Source organism: Rhamphochromis sp. 'chilingali' (assembly GCF_963969265.1).
Source record: "Rhamphochromis sp. 'chilingali' genome assembly, chromosome: 1".
Taxonomy (NCBI): Eukaryota; Metazoa; Chordata; class Actinopteri; order Cichliformes; family Cichlidae; genus Rhamphochromis; species Rhamphochromis sp. 'chilingali'.
Window position 1 is genome coordinate 57218691 of NC_137929.1, and position 22819 is coordinate 57241509.

At 40.1% G+C, this 22819-nt stretch overlaps 2 protein-coding genes across 3 annotated transcripts; one reads left to right on the forward strand and one right to left on the reverse strand.

The window, feature by feature from the left end:
• Positions 1-924: 924 nt before the first annotated feature.
• Positions 925-17782, reverse strand: LOC308406993 (uncharacterized protein). 2 transcript variants are annotated; one of them, XM_080898350.1, is made up of 5 exons: positions 17004-17782; positions 15240-15264; positions 4572-4741; positions 4305-4440; positions 925-2750 (listed from the first exon to the last, which is right to left on the reverse strand). In XM_080898350.1, the coding sequence occupies exons 1-5, from the start codon at positions 17477-17479 to the stop codon at positions 2001-2003; spliced, it is 1557 nt and encodes a 518-aa protein (XP_080754476.1). In that variant the 5' UTR covers positions 17480-17782; the 3' UTR covers positions 925-2000. The 2 variants fall into 2 exon arrangements, with proteins under 2 accessions (XP_080754476.1, XP_080754477.1); XM_080898351.1 differs by lacking the exons at positions 15240-15264; positions 17004-17782 and adding an exon at positions 6916-7509.
• An 18-nt stretch (positions 17783-17800) lies between these two features.
• On the forward strand, positions 17801-21772 carry LOC308407005 (uncharacterized protein). The gene is made up of 4 exons (XM_080898371.1): positions 17801-18399; positions 19554-19904; positions 20143-20235; positions 21482-21772. The coding sequence occupies exons 1-4, from the start codon at positions 18339-18341 to the stop codon at positions 21637-21639; spliced, it is 663 nt and encodes a 220-aa protein (XP_080754497.1). The 5' UTR covers positions 17801-18338; the 3' UTR covers positions 21640-21772.
• Positions 21773-22819: the final 1047 nt, after the last annotated feature.

Here is a 22819-nt window from a genome sequence, read left to right on the forward strand (position 1 = left end):
AGTGGTGAGAGGACACATCCTTGAGGGGCACCAATACTGAGGGACCAAGTTTCAGAGGTGATCTCCCCCAGCCTCACTTGCTGCTTTCTATCTGTCAGGAAGCTGGTGATCCACTGACAGGTAGCTGGTGAAACGCTGAGCTGGGAGAGTTTGGAGGAGAGAAGTTCAGGCACAATGGTGTTAAAAGCCGAACTAAAGTCCACAAACAGGACCCTGGCATAAGTTCCCGGGCGGTCGAGGTGTTGCAGAATGTAATGCAGCCCCATGTTCACTGCATCATCCACCAACCTGTTTGCCCGGTAGGCAAACTGCAGAGGCTCCAACTGGTGGCCTGTAATGTCCTTCAGATGGGCTAACACCAGTCGTTCGAAGGATTTCATGACCACAGACGTCAAGGCGACGGGTCTGTAGTCATTCAGTCCTGTGATGGTGGGTTTCTTGGGAATACGGATGATGGTTGAGCGTTTGAAGCAGGAGGGAACTTCACACAGCTCCAGAGATCTGTTGAAGATGCAAGAAAAGATGGGAGCCAGCTGTTCAGCACAGGTTTTGAGGCAGGAGGGTGAGACACCATCTGGTCCGGGGGCTTTCCTGGGCTTCTGTTTCTGGAATAGTCGGCTCACATCCTCAGTGTGTATTCTGAGTTTCAGGGAGGAGGAAAGGGGGGTGAGAGGTGTGATGGAGGTTGTTGAGTCTGGACTGGAGAGGGTGGTGGTGGTCGTTGAGACTGGAATGGGGAGGGTGGTGGTGGTCGTTGAGACTGGAATGGGGAGGGTGGTGGTGGTCGTTGAGACTCGAATGGGGAGGGTGGTGGTGGTCGTTGAGACTGGATTGGGGAGGGTGAGGGTGAAGGGGGGAGAGGTGGAAGATGTGTTGGGGGTCAATGTCTGAAGCAATGTCTCTGGGGAAGGGAGGGTGAGGCGGGGAGTCTGTCCGTCTCAAACCTGCAGTAAAACACGTACCATGGTCACGCAGTCTATTCTTGAAAATAATTTGTGCATCTTCACTTTTATTTTCGGTTCCACATGTGGCAAAAGTTTTGTGTTGCCTTAACTTACACCCTGTAAATTTAATAATCTATACTTCAAACGTGGGGATGGGGACTACTTTTTGTTTTTATTTGCTGACATAACCAACTCTGTCTAAAAATAAACCTCTGACATGTTTAAACATATGAAGAATGGGATGTAGTATCCTCTAACTACTTGGTTAAAATAGTGTTAGAGAAATAAACATATTCTTATAGCAATGTGCATCACTGTAATTATAAAACATGAACCATCTAAAATGGTCCCACCAATGTGTAGTCCTACTTAGAATAATCCTTTAATTGTCCCACAAGGGGAAATTTGGTTGTAACAGCAGCCACTTGCACAATCACTTCTGCGTTATAGTCATCCCTGCCCCACTGTTTCCGCAGTGGTTAAACAGTGGCGATGTTCTACACCCGCTGCCTACAAGAGCTCCCAAAATTGAACAACTGCCAGAAAATTAGATAAAGGATTTACGTTGTGTGCTGCATCACAGATGCACAACTACGAGGGTAAGAAAACAGAAATTAACCGACAAAAAATAACGTTGGCCAACGTCAAATTTAAACATTGCGTTACTCCTCTCTGCTTTATCACACCTAATTTGACTGGTCAGATAGTTTAATCAACATGTGTTTGGGTGATCAGAAGCAAATATACATCAAGTTAATACTGCAAACATACAACATCTAAATGTCTGTGAATGACTGAGAACCAGTCACCCAGGTCATTGTAGTCAAAGGAGCTTTCAAAGAAAAGCGTCTGGACTTCTTTAAGTTTCTACATTTAATGAATTTTTAAAAAACATTTTACTGTTGTGTGAAATCAATAAACTCTTATTTTAGCAAAAATATCAAAAACATTTTACACACTGAATGTTTGCAGAACTTATTTACATAGTAAGTATTTAAAGCTCCATGTCTAGCATAAGTTACTTGCACTGGTGTCTTGGGACAACTCCATCTCGTCTCACTTAACCCGTTTTTGAACTAATGCTGTGTTCTGGTAATTTGACAGCATACATGCTACTGCAAACAGTTGGTTGATATTGTAAACAGGTGACATGGTGATGATGCCATCAAAAAGTTTGTTCTGTTTGATCCTCCTAATGACTCGCTCCACATGTAGCCTGAGTCTGACTGTGGCCTGCATCTCCTTAACCTGGTTCTTCTTCTTCTTCTGCTTAGATACAAAAGGGGGGCGGTACACTTTGCATTTACAACCATCTGTGATCAGGAAGCCCTTATCCACCATCACTGCCATGTCTTCAGTCAACTTCTCAGCAATGCCTGATTGTTTGAATAGTTCCTTGTCACTAACCGAACCTGCGTACAGATCAGAGATGAATGTGACTGGACCATGTGGAGCTATGCCAACCAGGGCTTTCATCGTGCAGTGGGATTTGTACGAAGAGTACGTTTCACTCTGGAGAAGTGGTGAGGATGGTGTCTGACACCTCAGCTCTGTACAGTCAAGGATCACCTGGGTGTCTGAGAAATCTTTGAATTCCTTAGGGAGGTAAGCTTGCACTTCTGCACGTGTAAGCCAGATGCACTGAGACCCCAGTGCAGTGGCAAGAAAACTTGTCCATGTTGCAATGATGCTGCTCACTGTGGACTGGTGTATGTTGAATCGATGAGCCAGGTCCCTCTCCTTCAGACCAACAGACAGGAAAACCAGGAAAAGAAAAAACTCGTCGACTGGCTGGAGCAGCTGCCTCTGAAAGGTTGAAACAAAAGGGAAAAGGTTACTCCTTAATCTATGAACTAGTACGATCATGCTTTTCTTGGCTAAATGTTTTGTAAGATAAGACAGGATAGACCCTTATTAGTCCCACATGTGGGAAATTTGTTGAGTTACAGCAGAAAGTGGCAAAAATTCAGAAAAACAATGGGATAGGATAAGAATAATAATATAATAAGAATAAGACACTGTGTACAATAGAATAAAATGCTACGCTGTCAATGTAATTGGTTGTTGTAATGGTTATGCATATCATATCGTACATTTTTAATTTTTCTACAAAATAGTTGTTTTTATTATCTTTATATACATACTGCAAATGTGTTCATATGAGTTGGCACTCCATCTCTTGAAGGTCAAAAGCGAAGTTCAACATGACTGTCTGGACTGATTATTGTAGGAATGATGTAGAGTGCACAGGGTTGCTTGCAACACGCTCACACACACATGATTACAGGGATATTCTCTGGTTCACAGGGCCAAATAATATGTCTGCAAGTAGCAGTGGGACAGAATTAAATAATCAAGAAATAATCAAAACTAGGCGGGGAGGTGTTTTTCTTTTCTCTCTTACAGAGGAGAGAGCAGATACCAGAGGAGGTCACAAATGTACAAGGAAGATTCGCAGGGAGACAGCAGGACTGCCATCTCTGTGTGAGAGCACGATAGCCATGACAATCTTTGTTATTGTCTCACTATATAAAGTTGTGGAGGGTTATCCTTTTTGTGAACCAGATGCTTGATCTCCACAGCGCTGTGTAAACTTGTAATTTGAATTGCTAACACAAATTAAATCTTTTTAAATGACAGAACGTTCTCCTGAAATTCCTTCTGAACACACACACAACAGTACCATGGAGTATGGAGCCCCGCAAGGAACATGGGGGGAAAAAAAAAAAATTAACATTAACTTTTGCAAGATCTCGCAAAAGTAAATCGGGATCTCTCAAAAGTAGGTAGCATTTGAAGGCCAAGTTGGCGTATCCTTCGTGACCCAACCTATCCGAGAACTCATACCAGCCAATCAGTTTCCAACAATGGCAGCAGCTACTTAGTTTTAATATGACTCTTTCTGGGTCACAAAATAAACTTTTAAGATATTTTCAGACGTGAATGTAGCTGTGTAAACTTCAAATATCTGCTCAGTTTATCAAGATATCACATATTTGCAAAAGTGGTAATTTTTTTGTTTTTGAAGATGTCTGTTACCCACCAGCTGAAAGCTAACAGCAGGTCGAGGCCCACTACAGCCGGGGGGAACACCGCACTCCAGGCACATCATGCCTCGACCTCCTAGTCGGCTTTGAGCTGGCGGCCCTCCGAAGGATGCTGCCAAAACATTTGCCAGATCTCGCAAAAGTTCATCTTTATTTTTTTTCTCCCATGTCATGAACACAACAGAACGATGGGGAAAACAGGTTCTGTAGTACACAGATTTAAGTATGCAAAGGATGCTGAACCCTTTAGGATCTACATAAACACAATGCCATCGCACCTCTAGTTCCAACTACCAACAAAGCCATAGCCTACCGTTTGTGTGCGTGCAGGTGTCAACACTTCTTCGTCCGTGTTGGCAGCTGACTTGGCTCTTGAAGCCCGGATCATTTTATAGATGCAAGGCTCAATCAAAACCCAGAATGCCATCAAATGATTATAGCTTGGAAATCTATTCACAAGAGAGACAAACATCGTGTCAATCATTAATTAACATCACTCATGAAACATACAGTCAGCAGATAAAAAGTAAATATCTATGTTGTTTTCATGAAGACTGGAAACACTTGAACTTCGATGTACCTGGTATAGAATTGGATGTCAGTGTCAGAGCCAGCAAACCGCTGTAACCCAAACTCTCGCTGGACACGTAACTCCTGTATTTCCTTCCTCAGACTCTCCACGTCTTTGGACAGGTCTTCTGCTGATGGCTCAGGGACTGAGCAGTAGTCATGATCTCTTGTAACGCTGTGCTGTTGAGAGATATTTTCAGGCAAGAATGTAGCTATATGAACTTCAAATAGCTGCTTGATTTATCAAGATGTCACATATTTGCAAAAGTACTCTGATGTTTTCTGAGACATCTGTTACCCACCAGCAATAGCTGACCGGGAGGTCAAGGATCACTACAGCTGGTGAGATGAGTGAAATCCCAGCATATCATTTTTAAACCACCCGTGGTCTTTTGCTACTCAGGTTAAACATGATATTTAAGTCTCTTAGGTAACTTCTAAATTTTAATGTTGGGTTTAATTTAGTGTTTTATTTGTTCCTGAGTCAGTTTGGCTGAGATTAAAGTTCAGCTTCATAACTGGACAGTTTTATTTAACACTGAAATCTTACTTAGAGAGCTGTGATTGTATTTTGAACTACACCCGTCATATCCCCTGATGTAAAATGTTCTGTTTTTGTTTAAACAGATGACTCTGAATTAAATACACTAAAAACTCAAGAGGAATCATTTTCACTGGGAGCAAAAGCAGCATGCTAATGCATGGAGATCCTTACTGCTCCAGTCAGCAGATTATATATTAAATACTTGATTATATTTTGATTATATTATAAATACTTATATTTATAATATTATATTTTAAATACTTGCGGGGGAGAAGGCTTACTACAGAGGAGCTGTCGGTTATATTAATGGCAGTCGCGTTCTGGCGGATGGTTGAAAAGTGTTCACTCTTACTTGTTCTCTGAACTCTACATAAAGAGGGACGTTTGACAGTTTTGAATGTGATGGGAGGTGCCAGCACCGCTGTTCTTTCACCTTTTTCTAAACAGGAAAGTAAACTAACTTTTTCTCTTTTTTCTATTCAAGTTTGATATTCTTAATATTTTGAACTCTATTTTTGTTTATTTTTAATGCTACGCACATGTTTATCCTTTGTGTCGTTGAATGTTAAAGGTCTCAGGGATAACGTTAAAAGAAAAGCAATGTTTATGTTTATCAAAGGGCTAAAAGCTAATTGCACCTTACTACAAGAAACTCATTCAAGTGACGCTGATGCCACCTTCTGGTCAAATGAGTGGGGTGAAAAATCCTCTTCGGCCACTGATCCAACCACTCTGCTGGAGTAGCTCTCTGTTTCTACCAATGTCCAGGGAAGGTCGTGACTTTTCAGGCTGATGATTCAGGACACTGGCTGGTAGTTTTATTGAATATTGATGGTTCATTTGTGATTCTAGTAAATGTTTATGTCTAGATCTGTGGTTGGGCTCGATATGTTATAGATATGTTTCACATGTTTCTATCTCAGCAGCCCCGTTGACAGATCACAGTATTATTATTCTTAAACACCAATTTAAAGGAAAGGCATGCAATAATAAATTTTTAAGGACAATTTTCCCTTCGCAACTAAAAAGAAAAAAATGGTTAGAGACTATTATTTGAAGTTTTTGACTAAATATCTTTCTTTTTCAAGTCCACCTAAAGCAAAAGAAAATCACTTTAAAATTATAAATGCCATATATCTGTCCAATGACTATCTTCACAAGAAATTAAATATAGATACGAACGCATGCACTTTCTGTAATACTGATATTGAAACTACTGCATCTTTTTTTTATTCATGTGAAAGTTCCAGATCTTTTTGGGATGATTTTCTGTACTGGTTAACCTCTAAAAACATTGACTGCCCTTCTCTAACCTGACAAGTAATTAGATTTGTATTACAAACCGAAAAAAACCCCAAAACTTATTTATAGTAGCAAAATTTTTCATTCACAAATGTCGCTTCATGAAAATTACTCCGATTTTTGTTGGCTTTAAAAATGAAGTCCTGCTGTGGAAGGCTTCATTAGACAAGTGTAACTTAAAGCTCACACCTTACTTGAATTTTTGATGCAGCTTTTCAATTGATGTAGCTAGATTTCTATGTGCCTACTTTTGTATGATAGGTCACCTTACTGTACTTTTATGCTGCTTTATGGTATTTCTGACCTATAATATTCTTTAAATGCTCTTTTTTTTGACGACTGCTTTGTTTTTAACCACTTATAACTGTATATAACTTTTTGTTGACATGTAAAATAAGCGCTGTATTGTAATTTTTTGACAATAAAGGGAAAAATTGTACTGCTACATCGGACTTATCTCAGTCTGGGTTGATGCATCAGTTTCACTTGAAGAACACTGAACACTCACGGATACTTTAGTAGCTTCAGCTGCTTCATTGCTTGTCTCCTCCATAACTGACACGGTGTCTGATTGGTCACCATCATCCACGAACATGTTGGCTACTGTAGAAGCGGGTTGTTGTTTACAACCATCCCGGAAACTGTTTAGCATCTCTGGTCTTATGCGTTTCTTAGCGCGGTTTTTACTCGCTTTTCCCAGACCCGTGGTCTCCTCATAGCGAAAAATTGTCGGGACTGCATTTGATTTTAGTCTTCGCTTATAACCAGAAGCACCTGTGAGCTCTTTTATCAACCGTGGTCGACTAAATGCCTCAAACGCATCAGGGCTAAAATGGCTAGAGCACAGCCGCGGGTCTTTGGGGAGTTGTACTCGACCGCAAGCATCTTCCCATTGCTTTCTTCTTGTTTTCTCATGAGGAAAGCTGTGCAGACTTACATCTGTTCCTTTGTTGAACTTCGACTGGAAATTACAACCGAAAGCTGCACAATGCGGCATAGTAGTTCCTCTCCTGCAACAACAGGTTAGCTGAACAAAAGCGCCTGCCCACAACCAATATACATCATCGTCCCAGAATGCATTGCGTGAACAAAAACATGGCCGCTCCCATATGGAATCAGAACGATGCCACTTTGAAACGAAACCGAAAAAAATATTGAAACCGAAAAAAAATATTGTAACTGAAATAAATGTACTGAAAAATCTTGTATTGAAACCGAAAAAAAAATTGATAGTGAAAAACAATTAATTGAAACTGTAATTTTTTTGTTTTCGCTTACAATTTTTTTTTTCGGTTTCACTCCATTTTTTTTTTCGGTTTCAATCCATTTTTCGGTTTCAATCCACTTTTCAGCTGGCACTGTTTTGGCGTGCGGGGGCGCGCTGGGGGGCGGGGATTCCGACCCGCATGTATTTGCATATATTATAATGCTGACGACGCGGCTGCGGTCACGGACAAACTCGCACGTGTCTGTTCGGGAATGGCAGGTGCCGAGAGGTCCAGCGTTTACATTACCGACTATTTCAAAGTGACAGCCTGAGGTGTTCTTCAGTAAATTGGACTACCGGACAGGAGGACCTGAGGCCCCACCGCATTATTTTTGGTAAGTTAAATGTGTTTGTAAACTAATCCGTAATTTAGGTCCTTAGCTAGCTACCTAAGGACCTAGCTAGCTAAAATGAGCACTCGGCTGTCGGGGAAACTTGTTTTGTAAAGTTCGTTTAGCTAACCCGTGCAGGTGAATGAATTTACCCTGACTAAAGAAATCAAGAGAAACGCACCAGGCTGCTCAGTGACTAACCACGGTTACTGTACTTTTATTATGAGTATTATATAGGGCTGGGTATCGTCACTGATTTCTAGAATCGATTCAATTCCGATTCACAAGGTCCCAAATCGATTCGATCCACGATTCGATTTAATTCGATTCGATTTAAATCTGGGAAATTTTGACAGTCAGAAATATTATAATTCAGATCAGTACATTTACATATTTTTGTATCAATAAAAAGGAAGCTGACACACGCAAGACTTTATCACAGGTGTGAGCGTCACAGCAGATACCTTTGTGTCAAAGTAGCTGAAGATAAAACACAGAAAAACATGAAGGTGATTTTCCTGGCCTGGGATTTTATAAAAATATTCTGCAGTACATCAAAAACGAAAGAAAACCATTAATCAACATATGAACATTACCTCTGACGTTACAGCGGTTTTATTAGAGACACAGCGTTTTGCATTTTGAATAATTTTAAAAAGTTTAAATTTGTTCAGTATTGAACAGCAGAAATGAGGTTTTCGGAAGAATGTAAAAGGGAAAAAAACAGCGGCTGACAGCGCTGTAAACAACAGTAGGCTTGTGCGTAACAAGCAAGCGAATAATGAGAAAGGGAAACTGTTCTTGAAGTACAGAGAGAGAGGGAGAGCTGTGCATCACGGTGGAAGCAAAACAGTAAAAGTCAGAGTGAATTCATGACGATGTTTATGTGAAGCGTAGTTTGGATCTTCTTTTGCTGCTGGTACGGTCAATATTGTTTGGAGAGACATCAAACTAACAGCTTTAGAATCGGCTCATAAAGGGCGTGAACACAAAGCGCGGACCCGCCGACAGATCAGAATCAGCGAGCTGTCGGCTTTCAGCCCCGACCGTGAGAAAGGCGACATCTAATGCTGGGCTTACACTGTGCGATTTTTGGCCCATTTTGAGCTGATTTTTGAGTCGTGCGACCGTTTTGGCGATTGGCCCGATTTTGGCCTTCATCGTGCGTCGTGCATCTTGTAGTATACCTGGGGTAACGAGAAGCGATTAACACCTCACGACCAGCTCCCGATCATCAATCGCTTGGTCGTGAGGGTGTCACCGCAGTTTCTCACACTGCGCACGCGCAAACACAAATGTCAGCGAAAAAGACGGCGCAGCACAGCAGTGTAGCGTGTGATGTGGACACAAGCGATGGAGGCACAATTTGTAGAACTTTGGAAAGTTCATCCGAGCCTTTTCGGTGTGGCCTCACAAAATTATCACGACCACAACAACCGTGAAAATAGTTGGATTTACACTACTGCTCAATCACAGCTGCCTGATCAATGTTTTTCATTAGCAATTTAGCAAAGTTGATGGTGGTGGTGTGTCTGTGTGAGTGAAAGACGGAGAGGGAGAGCGAGCGGCAGAATTTCTGTTATAACCTTCATTTTATGGACGCACAGTGTGAGCACTCGGGTCGCATCAGAGCATCGGGCCGTATAGTGTGAGACCCTGCATCGTGACCTACCAACTTCTAACCCCTGCGAGTCAATCGTGCAATTTGAGCAGGAGCTGAATCGCGCGACTGAAAAAAATCGCACAGTGTAAGCCCAGCATAACTGATTCTGATCCGCGGGTCGCGCTGTGTATTTAAGTCTATGTGCAGAATCCCTGTACCTGCTCTCATTTACTGTCTTAACTATTTGGTGGTTCTTGAAATTTTGTGAGATGTCACCAGAGATTCTGGCATTTCGGGCAAAATAAATTTATATTAAAAAAATCGATTCAGGATTTTAATGAATCGATTTTACGTTATCCAAGCCAGAATCGATTTTAATCGATGAATCGATTATAAAAACCCACCCCTAGTATTATACTGTAAGAGCAACAGGCTGGACTCTGCTTCTGCTCCTGTGCAGAGCTGATTATTAAATATGTGCAAACAGCAGCATGTTTTGTGTCGCTTTCCACATGTGGAAGGACATTAACGCCAACTTTTAAATTACCCTCATTAGTCAATAGCTACGGATTAAATAGCAAAGCCCGATACTTATGTACTGAAACCAACTACTTCCGCTTGTCAGCTTAAGTTAAAATGTTACATTTTTCCCCTGATTATTTTTTTTAGCTTTTTTTTTTTTTACTGAGTTTGTTACAAATATTCAGGTTAAAAAACTGTCCAAATTATTTTTAATGAATTATGTTCACAAAGTCACATGTTCAGTACTCTGTACAGCTTGCATCCTTTAGGACAAATAATTTGAAACATTAATATTTCTTGTTCAATACTGAGCTGATAACACCTCTGTATGTTGTGACCAGGATGCAGCAGCAGACTGAACCTCGACTGAAACCTGCTCCATCATCTCATCTTTGCAGATGTCCATTTATAAAGCATCAACAACTCAAAGGTAAACATAATATTAGAAAATGTATTAGTAAGGCCTTTAAAACAAATAAAAAATAAACAGCTGTCGGCAGAACTGTAGGACTGAACAACTTCAGATCCCGAGTGTGTGAGGACAGAGAAGGATCAGCTCTATTTCAGTTTTGAGAGATAAACTTTATATTTCAGTTTGTGATGATTCTGTTCTGTTTGTGATTACAGGAGCTGTCCTCAGATTCAGACCTCAGCACCACCCAGTGACAGCACACAGATCATCCTATATCTTCAATCTTTGTAGTAACTCCAAAATTAACTGAAGAAAACAGTACAAAGGTTAAAGTACCACATGTGCTGTCAGTGAAAGCTGCAGCTGTTTTATTGATAAATTTAAAGACAAAAAGTCAAAAGGATTAATCACCCCTGTAACTGTGTCACAATACATCAGCATTAACAGTACCTCAGTTTGGTGTTTCAGAAAACTGCTGATCTCAGACCTGTACAACTTCTGATTTAAACACTGAATGTACTCAGCTACATGAAGAGCACATGATGTTTTCTCTGACACAATTAAATAAAACCTGATTAAAGTCAAAGGTTGTTACTTGTATTTGAACTAAAAACTTGTGATCTGGAATTCTTTCACTGTTTTTTGACAATAGTGTTATTTATCATAAAGTAATTCAGAGTCATTCATACCAGAGTAACCAGTGAGCACAACATATATTTAACTTTCTACAGGACTTAAAGCTATTACTATAGCTTATAGCTATTACTTAACTGCACTACTGTATAGTTCTGTGTAAATAATCATTCTGTACATATGATAATTTTTAATCCTACAACTGTTTATAACTTGCATAGTTCACATTTCTGTATAACTTTATATCTCAGATTTCTGTATAGTTTTTTTTATTTCATATTTATATCCTGTTCATAGCCTGTACATAGTTTGTACTCACTACAGCCTGTACATACTTATAGAATATTCTTAACATACTTCATACCATGTACATTGTAACATACCATAATAGACCCATTTCTGTAATATACTTACATATCTATATTATTGCTAATATATATTGTAATATATCTATATCATGGCTAAAGCACTTCTGGATGGATGCAAACTGCATTTCATTGCCCTGTACCTGTGCATGTGCAATGACAACAAAGTTGAATTCTATTCTATTATATTATGTAAAAGTCCAGACCCTCTGAGGATTATCTGAGTACTTCTAACATTACACAAAGCAAAGGTCTCCATCAGTGTTCATGAAATGCTGGGTTTATCCTTCTTGTGAGGGAGCTGCTGGTGAAGATCACGAGCCCTGCTTGATCCTGGCGACGAGTTTCAGTCTTCCTGGTGTTTCTGAAATGATGCCTCTCACTGTGGGTCAACAGAACTTCTGGCACAGGACAGCTGTAATGAAAGAAATTGAAGAAGTTTTGAAAAAAAAAAAAATCTTGGAAATGCCCTAAATGTGAGAAGCAGATTTTGTATTTACTTTTCTTTTGCCAATCAAGATAACAAAGTATAATTTTCACCATACAATTACTAACCTTGTCATCTCCTGCACTGTCTGTTTTGGGCTCTGGGCTCGTCCTTCCCAGCACTCATGAGACTGCTTTGCTGCACTGTGGTATGAGGTGCTAACCTGTTGACAGTGTTGGGAAGGTTAATTTTAAAATGTATTCCACCAAAGATTATAGAAGTAATGTATTCTGAATACTTTACAACTACATGAATGTACTATTGCTGTGTGATTTATTACTATTACTGAAGGCTACTCGCCATACCAATACCAACTAGATGTTAAAATCTTAATATAAATGAGTAACAGTAGGTGGACATTAGGTAAGGCTGCACTTTTTGCAGCGATCTCATGTAGAAAACTATTCAGCACGTATATAAAACAGGTCAGCGGCTCCGAACCGTAGTAAAGGGACCTCTGGCTAATACGTCCGGTTCGTGTCAGGCTCGTAGCTGAAAACTAGCTTTACTTTGTTGTCTGGGTCAAGTTTGCTAGCGAGAGACAGAGAGAGGCGTTGAAAGGCTGCTTAATGTTTCGGAGGAAAACACGAACACGGTGTAGTCGAGTCTTAACAGCTTACTTACAGCTGGGCTCGTCAGGCACTCTTTTTGGCTTTAGTGGTTATTATTATATTTACATGCTTCCAGCTCCCGTTTCTGCTCCGTGACAGCTCGTACTTTTCCTTTTTCTCCCTCCCTCGCTCACAGACACATAACGTGTATGGCAGTCCATTCTCCCTGCAGCACGGACTACGCTGCCCATGAGGCTACATTGTTTAGGGCGATGCCTGTAACACTCTGCTATTGCCTTCATATTAAATACTTTTTGTATAATAATTTTTAGAGGCTCTTATTGCGTGTTTTGTTTGGGTTTCCACTGGCGTGGAATTACCAAAAATAGAGAGACCATAGCCTAACATATGAAACAGGAAAATACCGCCATGTAATCCATTTATTTCAACAAACTAACTGTATTCTCAGTATCACCTATTGAACAGTAACTGTAACGGATACATTTACTCATATTTTGTATTTTAAATACGTAACGCCGGTGCATGTATTATGTTACTGCCCAACACTGCCTGTTGAGATCCTGAGATCCGCTCCTAGGGCCTCCAACTCCTGAAGAGACACGGGTGTCCCTAAATTTAGCAAATATTAGCTTCAGGCTAGCTTGCTATGACGAATAGGCTAATACCAGCATTTTACCACAACTTCACCAGATGTAGCTAAAAAAACTAAACTAATGTCCAGCCCAGTGGGACAGCAAGAAAAGATGACAAAAAATGATTACTTACTTGCGGTTTGGAGGTTCAAGCTGAAATTGAAGCAGCCATTGAAAGACGGGAAGAGAGAAAGATGGCAGCTTGGTCAGCACTAGTGGCCTCTATCTGGTTGTTCAGTGATGACGCGACGAATCCTACTTCCGGGTCTAAAGTAGTCTGTGTTTAATATGGCTTTTGTGTTGTTAACATGTTTAATGTAATGTATTTTCTTCTATTTGATCTCAAAAAGCTCCTAAAACAGTCAGTGATCACTGTTGACCACCCTCGGCTTTTATTACCGCTAATCATTTATTTAAGCTCAGTTTTTAAAACCTTAGGATGTAACTACAGCCCAGCCCATGCAGCTGTATATGAATGACTAACCTCGTATTGTGGATGGATTATCTCAGTTGTTCTCCTGGCTGAAGTTTGGTCCTTTTACAGCATCCTGCCATGCGATTACATTTGTTCCTGACCACCGAGAACCCTCACGTTAACTTTTATCGAGTGGAAAAAAAGTTAGCTTGTTTATATTATGCTAACATAGCTGTGTCGCTAGCGGTCACGTAGCACATCATTATATACCAGCTAGCCCAACTTCAGTAACCCTACAAACGTCACTGCCGTTTAGTTTTCTGTCTTCATTTATGCTGGAAGTGATAACAGAGCTGTACGTTTTAATTTGTTTCCAAAACCCCGCAGTCAGGACATGCTATATTGTATTTAGATAGAAGCTAGCGAGCGAACTCCCTGCTAACTTCTAACTCCGTTAAATGTCATAAATTCCGTTTTCATGGATGCCTGGATGTTAAACTCAATTGTTACACCTGGTAGAGCAGAACGCTGATCATTTTATTAAAGATGAAAGACTTTAGACAGTTTTTCAACTCTCAGTAATGCCATAGTGATCGTTTGATATATGGACCTGCAGCGGAGTTTAGGCCCAGACACGGCTAGTGACGTCAGACTGAACAATCAGATAATGTATGCAAATACATGCGGGCCGGAAACCGCGCGCCCCCGGACGCCAAAACAGTGCCAGCAGATTGAAACTGAAAAATGGTTTGAAAACGAAAAAAAAAAAATTGTAAGCGAAAACAAAAAAATTACAGTTTCAATTAATTGTTTTTCACTATCAATTTTTTTTTCGGTTTCAATACAAGATTTTTCAGTACATTTATTTCAGTTACAATATTTTTTTTCGGTTTCAATATTTTTTTCGGTTTCGTTTCAAGGTGGCAACGTTCTGATTCCATACTCCCAAGGCTTCAAAATAGTTTTAAACAACAAAGATTTAATGGATAACGAAAACATTTTAGTTATTTTCAACAATGTTTATGTAGTGGAGATAATTTGTAACATATTTAGAGTAACTTGACATAATAGTCGGGGTTCCTTTTAAGAACAAAGAAGGAAAAACTGTAAATGTGAATATTATCAAAGAAATCCTGTTTCTGACCAGAGCTTTCCTCCTGACACTCAGACGACCACATTTTATTCATACCTGATTTCACTTCAAGTTTCTCTTTCTTTTGATTTATGCAACACAGTACACACAGAGGCCAGCCAAGTGAAATTAACTGTGTGTTGTGACCACATGGGGTAATTGGGATTATTATTATTTTTTGTATTATGTTTAGTTGTTGTCCCTGTGGTTTTCCCGTTAGTTTTTAAAATGGTTTTCTCAGTGTCTCTATAGGCTCGGCTGTCTGTCATTTGGGGAGTTTGTTGAGTTATGATATGATTTTGCTAAGCATTATTTTTGAAGGAGTTCTGTTTAGCTGACCTCTTTTATGGGTCCACTTATTTCTTAAAATAGCTTATTTTTCGGTGATTGTGTATATTGACATTATTTTTGTCATTTTGGGGGTATTGCAAAAGCCACATTTTATAAATTACACCCGTACCTGTGCATCCTTGGCTTCAGGGTCCCTGAAAAGTAAGAAAAAAAAAGTAAGAAAAAACAAAACAAAATCCCATGTCACATTAATCTTTTGTTCTTTTTGTTGATTGTTGTAGAAAATCATCAATGACTGGACATTCAAAGGTGTCTCACATAACAAGAAAAATAACAATGATAAAACTTTCAGATACTTCACCTTGTTTTCTTAACAAGTTGAATGTTTTAAGTCATGTTAATTTAAATTTGTTAGTTTCAACAAATCTCTAATATTAACCTCACTTTTTTAACCTTTAACGGCTCTAATAGACTGTGTGCGCCTTAGCATTTGCTACTTCCAGTGGGGAAACTCCCGTAGAGCACTTTGTTTCCGGTGTGATATTCACGCCTTGTTTATGGTCGAACTTTCCAAAACAAGTTAACCCAATGGATGAATCATGCGGTGATTTACATATCTCGAGATGTCTTGGGCATTTACCATTTATTTATCTGTAGATGATGCTCATCGACTTGAACTCAATTATTCTACACTAAGAGCAGAACAATTAAAACCATATATTGGATTTGTGAAATGTTTAAATAAAGGTTCATTTAATACATTTTCATGCATCTGGACCACAGTAGAACAGATCTCATACTACGGTCCAATTTTGCTTTATTAGCCGTTCTTGCAACTTTAAACTTTGTGGGGGTTTTTCAGTTGTTCTCACTTCCAGCTACTGTACATCTGACCTGCATCCTGTGTAGATACCTTCATAGAGAGGACATTAAGTTAAACTCCTCTGAGATATTAAATTACACATTGTGCGACAGTAGGGGGCACTGCATTGTTTAGGGGTTTGTTTGTTTTTTTGCATTAATGCAATTAATTAAATCTATGAATGAGATCCTTGGAAATTGGTCATAAAACCTGTGCAGAAAGCAAAGAAACACAAGATTAATCCAGGTTAAAAAAGCAGTACAGAGAGGGGGGAAAGCAGTGGCCAGGATTATAAGAGAATATGCATTTGCTGTTTTGGTCAGTATTTTAATATATAGTCAAAGTTAGCAGCCCTTTTGCTTTATATTATCTGCTCTTGATGGATTTAAGCTGTATTCCCTGGACCAGAGATCTGAGGTGACTTCAATCAACAGCTGACGGTTTGTGTTATTGTTGATAGTTAATATCATCAACTAATAGGGTTCATTTGCTTCAATAAAGTGTATTTCATGTAATCAAATGCTTTTCGTCTGCTTTAAGGTGATCAGAATTTGAAATTTGAGATGCTGTATCATTTAAAGCAAGTTCAAAGAAAGTGCTGAAATCTGTCTTTATTGAAGTTTCACAAATCACAGAAAGTTTTCATAAAATCGTTGTTTTGTTGTGCTTTTGTTCTGCTATCAGTGTGGAATAATCAAGTACAGGTTTGAAATGTCAGGGTTGTGTAGTTTTTGCTCTGCAGCAGATCAAACATGCTTTATCAATTTCCCTAATCGGAAGTTACAAAGGCAAACCAACTTCAGCCTCGTATTAAAATGCACATTTGTGTGGTAATGTTATAAAGCTGTTGTGAAATCTGTTTATGTTGTCCTAGTAAGGCTACCATGAGGGCAGCCACTAGAGGTCGCTAGAAGACCGGTGTGTATATGTGTTTTCCAGAAATTGATGTAGCCACGTACACTGCTGCTTCAGTTCAATTAAAAAGCGGTTCGTGCTTGAGAACACTGTCTTATTGCCTCCGAACATGACAAAAGCCATGGGTCACTAGTTGAAAACTTGAGGATTTCTTACCTTGTATAGTCCCGACTGTCATCAGCTGATGTGGCAAATCGCTGCAGTCCCTGAGTCGACTGATAAGACCCGAGCTGCAGCCTGAGCTCGTCGAGCTCCCCTGATATGGTTTCGTATTTAACGCGATGCTCCAAAACTCCAGGTCGCTCTGTCTTTTTCGAAAAATTATTCCAGTGGAATAACGACGGGACAACTTTGGGCTGAAGACAACGCTTCCCACAGGAAGACACGAAGATGTCTCCAGTCTCGAAATGCCGACTACAGACTCTAGAGCTGGTGGTAACAATGAAGCCGTGCCTTCTGATTTTCATCAGCCATTGTGCGCGCAATTCAGGATCCTTGGGAAAGCAGTGGAAACTTAACATCTTGTTGAACCTCCCCCCAGCGGTGCACAGCGGGACACAGCAGTGGTGGGTGTTCCCGCCTTCTGCTCTTTGTAGCTTAACGCGATCTTTCCGTTTTCGTGTTTTGGACATGATTTTGGTGTCTATCTTCTTCGCAGTAGCGGCAGATCGCAATATAAAGCTGCCGGAAATGTACAACTCTACATCCGGTCTTAAAACAGGAAGTTAGCGTTTTCTCGTTCACAGGGTCATTTCCTTTCCTCACCGATCTCCCTGCACCGAGCAGCAACAGGAAAAAACAAACCCTGCACAGTCCTACAAAGCTAGCTTTAGTTCTTCGTTGTATTTCAGGTTTACTGGAGGCATTTTAATCGACCAAAGCGAGCGCGTGGAACACCTGGGTCCCTCCACGGACGGCGGGAGATTAATGGAGAGGTAAGTTTACACTGTTTGTCGAGATCAGCGCGGAAGCTTCCAAGAAAACATGAATCCGTGACATCTGGTTAAAAAACGGAATTGTAGACTGGCCGATGGTTTCCACACAGCCTACAGCAGATCTACTGCTCTAAAGAAAACAATCTCCCTTTGGTTGTGGTCACTAAATGACTAAATGGCCAAAGGCAAACAGGCGACCACGTGTCGTGTTCTCCACATACACAGAATGTTATTATGAGCCTCTTTTCTTTTTCTTTACACCCAGCCACAAATCTTCCTGTCGGCTGGAGATCTTTTCATAAAAGCTCTTGAGGTTTCAGAGCTGAGACATGAAGCTGTTGTTCCTGTTCTGATAAGAACAGGTGGGTGTGTTCTGCCAGTCAGTTTGAGGTGGGAGGAGGGGGATCATCCTCCCTACCCTTTTTATGTGAGTACCTAGAGAGCTGGTAGTTTAAATGACTTGGATGTTAACAGAGAGCGTCTGTCCTGATAGCCGGTGTCTTCGGACTTTGGATTTATATTTTCATTGTGCCATCTGCACACAGACAGCCCGACTATGTTGCAGTTGTGTTGTAGTACAGTCCTCTACATGCTGCTGCTGGTCTGTGCATATGAAGGTAAGCTGTGTAGCTGCATGCTTGTTGTAATGTATGGAGTAGTTTGGGTGCATTTCTCTAAGGGATGGTCATGTGTCATATGTGCTTACATTTGAGTGATATGGGAACAAATTCCAGATGTTATAGTTTCAGATTTCATATCCATTAAAAATTAAATTGACTTCTAGACCAGGCATAAAGACAATATGAGCCCTCAGTGAGAATTTCAGGCAAGAAAAAGTAAATAAAGTTCAAGTTTCCTTAAATGGGACTGTGCTGTTTATCAAAACTTCTGTCAGCTTATTATTATTAAGTAGTTAAAAACATTGGCACAATTTCTGGAGATTCTGGCTGTGAAACAAAAAGAACAGTGCTGATGTGAACTCAAGAAAACTTCCCCCCTTTTCCCCAGAGAGAGAGAGGAGAGGAGACCGCAGCAAAGAACTGCTGCTCTGCTGCAAATACAGCAGCCGCACAGAACTTAGGGGTTATGAATGTTCCACAGGAAGGCACACGAACACAAAACTGTAGCCTGACAAATTTGACCACAGAGCAAAAAAACCCCCGAAAACACTGTCTCACAACACGATCACTGTTGAGAATTTTTTTCACTGTGCTGTGATAATAACTACTGTGAATCTGGAATTTTAAATATTATAAATATATATTTACACCATGTGTGTTCAAGTTTTGACACACTCAGAGTGAAACAGATCACCTGTTAGCTCATCCTGCACTCTTACAACCTGTTGAAGACAAACTATTGATCAACTCTGGCCTGTTTCTATTTTCATACTGATCCTTTTGAATAATGTGTACATTTTTGTGTTCTGGTTCAAATGCATGTAAGCTTTTGTGACCTGTAACTTACTAATAAAGATAAAAGATGTTTGTTTGTTTGTTTTTTAAGTGAGATAAAACAATTCTGCATCATCATCTTTTATTGAGCAGACACCCGTGTTTATTGTGATGAATGGCGTGTGTATTGAGTTGACAAGTGGCATCTAGGGAAAGAGTCACCTTGTAATTTATATCACAAAACCGCACTGTGTTAAATTTCAGCATGCTGTGTGAGCTGTGCTGCCTGTTGCTCTGCAGGAATCAGTGGTTTCTGCTCCAGAAGTGAGCGATGCTGTCGATGTTGTTAACTTCTCATTTTGTTTCCTCTTTTTCAGACATAAACACCACAGCTGGACAGAACGTCATTCTGCCATGTCAAGCTCCAAACTACAACATCATAGTTGCAGATTGGAGCAGAGCTGACCTGGGATCAGAATATGTCCTTTTGTACAGGGATGATCTGTTTGTTCCAGACAACCAGCATCCATCTTTTAAGAACCGGGTGGATCTGCAGGACAGACAGATGAAGGATGGAGACGTGTCTCTGATTCTGAAGGATGTGACGATTAATGATAGTGGAACATACGAGTGTCGTGTCCTCCAGAGAGGAAACAACCGTGGGAAAAGAGCTGTGTTGAAGAACAACCCCATCAACATCATCAACCTGAGTGTTGTTGTTCCTCCAGGTGAGTGAGTAGAGTTGAGTGTGTGTGTGATCAGAGGTGAAGCTGCTTCCTGGTTGTTGATGTTTGTTTCTAAAGATGTTGTTGATGAGACTTTGTAGAAAGCAGCTGGTCTGAGTGATGTGATCAGAGTGCAGTAGATAATGTCTGACAGCAGTTTGAAGAGGAAATGGATTCTGTTCTGTTCTTCACTCATCACCTACCTGACAGCTGACACCTCACACCTGTTTCTCACCTGCAGATCAGCCAGGAGGACACACAGAGGATGGAGGGAAGGAGGATGGAGGGAAGGAGGACAGAGTCAATAGAGGACGTCCTGGTCTGTCAGCTTTTGGTGTGTTTTGTGTTCTTATAGCTGCTTTTGTGATCTCTGGAAAATTGAAAAACAAGAATTCCTCACTTGCTCCGCCTGAACAACAGCAAGCCTAAAAAGAAGAAGCTCTTCGCTTTTTTCTCTTTGTCTTCAGACAAACCAGTTTACTGTAGCAGTACACACATGTCATGGCATCCCTGCAGATTCAGCTTTAAATATGACCACAACAAAGCGTTTCATTATTGCTACATAAGGGCTCTCATACAGGACATCAGTTTCAGTCACGTGTCTCTGAAATTTGCTCTGACTAAATGAACACGTGAATTTTGTCAGATTCTGTTACTGTGTAATCTCAGAGGTTAAACTGAGGTCCAGAAGTGTCTGATGTGGTTGTAGAGCACTCTGAGAGAACATACAATTATGTTACATGATTTATTTATTGGACACAGAAGCAGTGATTATTTTTCTCTGCTGTTATGAAGTGTTTAATGTTAAAGGTGAAATCAGAAGTTTCCACCTTTAAGATTGTGTGATCCTCTGATTACTCTGAAGTGCTGAGCTAAGCCATGCTGTGGTTTTACTCTGTGAAAGGAAAAGTTTGTTAACTCATGTTCGTGTTTTGAAAGTATTTGAAGGTATCCTGTAACCCGAGCTGTCAGATTCATGCAGATGAATGCTGAGAGTAAAATTGCTTCTTGCATGGATGTGACCATCTTTTATGTCATACCTTTCTTTCGTCTTTCTCAGTCAATCTGGGCCCTTATTTTTCCTCTGCTGGTCCTGTCTTCTGCGGCGTGCCTCAAGGATCTGTCCTTGGTCCCCTGCTCTTCTCACTGTATATGCTTCTCTTTGAGAAGTACAACATCATTGTTATGCCAGTGACATACAGATCTATTTTGAATTAACTGATGATCGTTCCATGTCTGTGCACTGTTTTTGTGAGTGTATGTGTGAGGTCAAAGATTGGCTCTCTGGTAACTCCCTTAGCTTAAATAACAGGAAAACCAAAATGACAGTAATATCCCTCGCGGCCAACTCCGTGACGCCTTTGGTTCCTTGTTAGTGACCTAGGTGTGTTTTTTGGATAGCTCATTTAAATTTGACAAACAAGTGTCTTCTGTTGTCAAATTCTGCTTCCATCAATTGCGTCTTATTTGCAAGGCCAGACATTATGTCCCTCATAGGGACCTGGAGGGGCCTTTGTGACATCTAGGTTGGATTACTGCAACTCCCTTTACTTTGGTCTTAACTCTACTCTTCTCCATAGACTGCAGATTGTTCAGAATGCGGCGGCTCGTCTCCTTACTGGTACCGGGCAGCGTGTCTCTATTACCCCCATCCTTGCTGACCTGCATTGGCTTCCCGTTAAGTATCGCATTCAATTCAAAATCCTGCTGCTCACCTTTAGAACTATTAACAATATAGCGCCAAGTTACCTCAATGAACTACGTAGATCATACACCCCTGCTAGGGTACTAAGATCATCTTCCCAGTCACTTTTGTACCGTCGAGATCCCGACTGAAGACTAGAGGTGACCACATGTTTACCTTGGCTGCACCCGATCCGTAATGGGGAGGTTTTATTTTTTTAAATTTTAAATATTATTTATTTTGTTTTGGTGTTTTTAACGGCATCAACCTGCGAGCATGTTTGGTACTTTTCCATGGCCTTCATCTGTCTCTATTATTATATCTGACCCTCTTGTATGTTCAGCACTTTGGCATACCCCTGGTTGTTAAATGTGCTATATCAATAAAGTTTGTTGTTGCTGTTGTAATAAATGTTGAGCTAACGTTCATTATTTTTTGTGCTAACAGGAGCCAAATGAACTTCCCTCAGTGGATAACCAGGCGTCTTATAGTAAACTGGTCTACATTTGCATTTGTGACATTTGACTTGATAAACTGATGTTGTCAGAAGTTTTGAATGTGTTTAATTTTTAAGGTCAGTTTTAGCGCTGATACATATGTTTAGTCTAAACTGAATTCTTGTCTTCTTGCTGTAATGGAGCTGAACAAGCGTTAAAGAACAAACACACAAATGGAAACAATCATTCACAGAGAAATCGGTGAGGACAGTCTGATGTGTATCTCTTCATATCTGATAAAAGCTTTTAAATCAGGCATCTTATCAGTTGTTTGTGAGTTTTCAACAATAAATAAAGATTTTTGACAGTAAACTTTATTTTTCTGTGACATAGATGAACTCCTAAAGTTCAGTCTATGCTTGTAGGACAAGAAAGGCAACCACAGCCTGAACCAGGTTTACTTATCTGTTTACTTTATTAGTGGAGACTGAACATGTGGCTGTTTCACTGTTAAAAGTCTACAAATCTAGAAGAGGGCACCACCATCCATAAACATTACCTTTATTATTATGTCTATAGCATTACCATATTATCTTATATTAGAATAAAATTTAAACCAAAGGCTGGACTGTGATCACTGAAGTGGGACTTTTATTGTTCATAAACGTTCTCAGTAGATTGTTTGTGCTCAATTTCAAGTTAGGTTTTTCACACCTAATTTGAGTGTTTAGTTTTCATTATCTATAGTAAACTTCACAAGTACATCCTAAATGTAAACATGATATTGTTGTTATTCA

Excerpts from the sequence above, each read along its gene's own strand:
- LOC308406993 (XM_080898350.1), bottom strand. The coding sequence starts at position 17,479 with ATGTCCAAAACACGAAAACGGAAAGATCGCGTTAAGCTACAAAGAGCA. Across the intron at positions 15,265-17,003 it reads GACAGTCGGGACTATACAAG|GGACCCTGAAGCCAAGGATG; the intron begins GTAAGAAATCCT and ends CTTACTTTTCAG. Across the intron at positions 2,751-4,304 it reads CACCTGCACGCACACAAACG|AGGCAGCTGCTCCAGCCAGT; the intron begins GTAGGCTATGGC and ends TCAACCTTTCAG.
- LOC308407005 (XM_080898371.1), top strand. The coding sequence starts at position 18,339 with ATGTTGCAGTTGTGTTGTAGTACAGTCCTCTACATGCTGCTGCTGGTC. Across the intron at positions 18,400-19,553 it reads GCTGGTCTGTGCATATGAAG|ACATAAACACCACAGCTGGA; the intron begins GTAAGCTGTGTA and ends CCTCTTTTTCAG. Across the intron at positions 20,236-21,481 it reads TCCTGGTCTGTCAGCTTTTG|ACTGCAGATTGTTCAGAATG; the intron begins GTGTGTTTTGTG and ends TCTTCTCCATAG.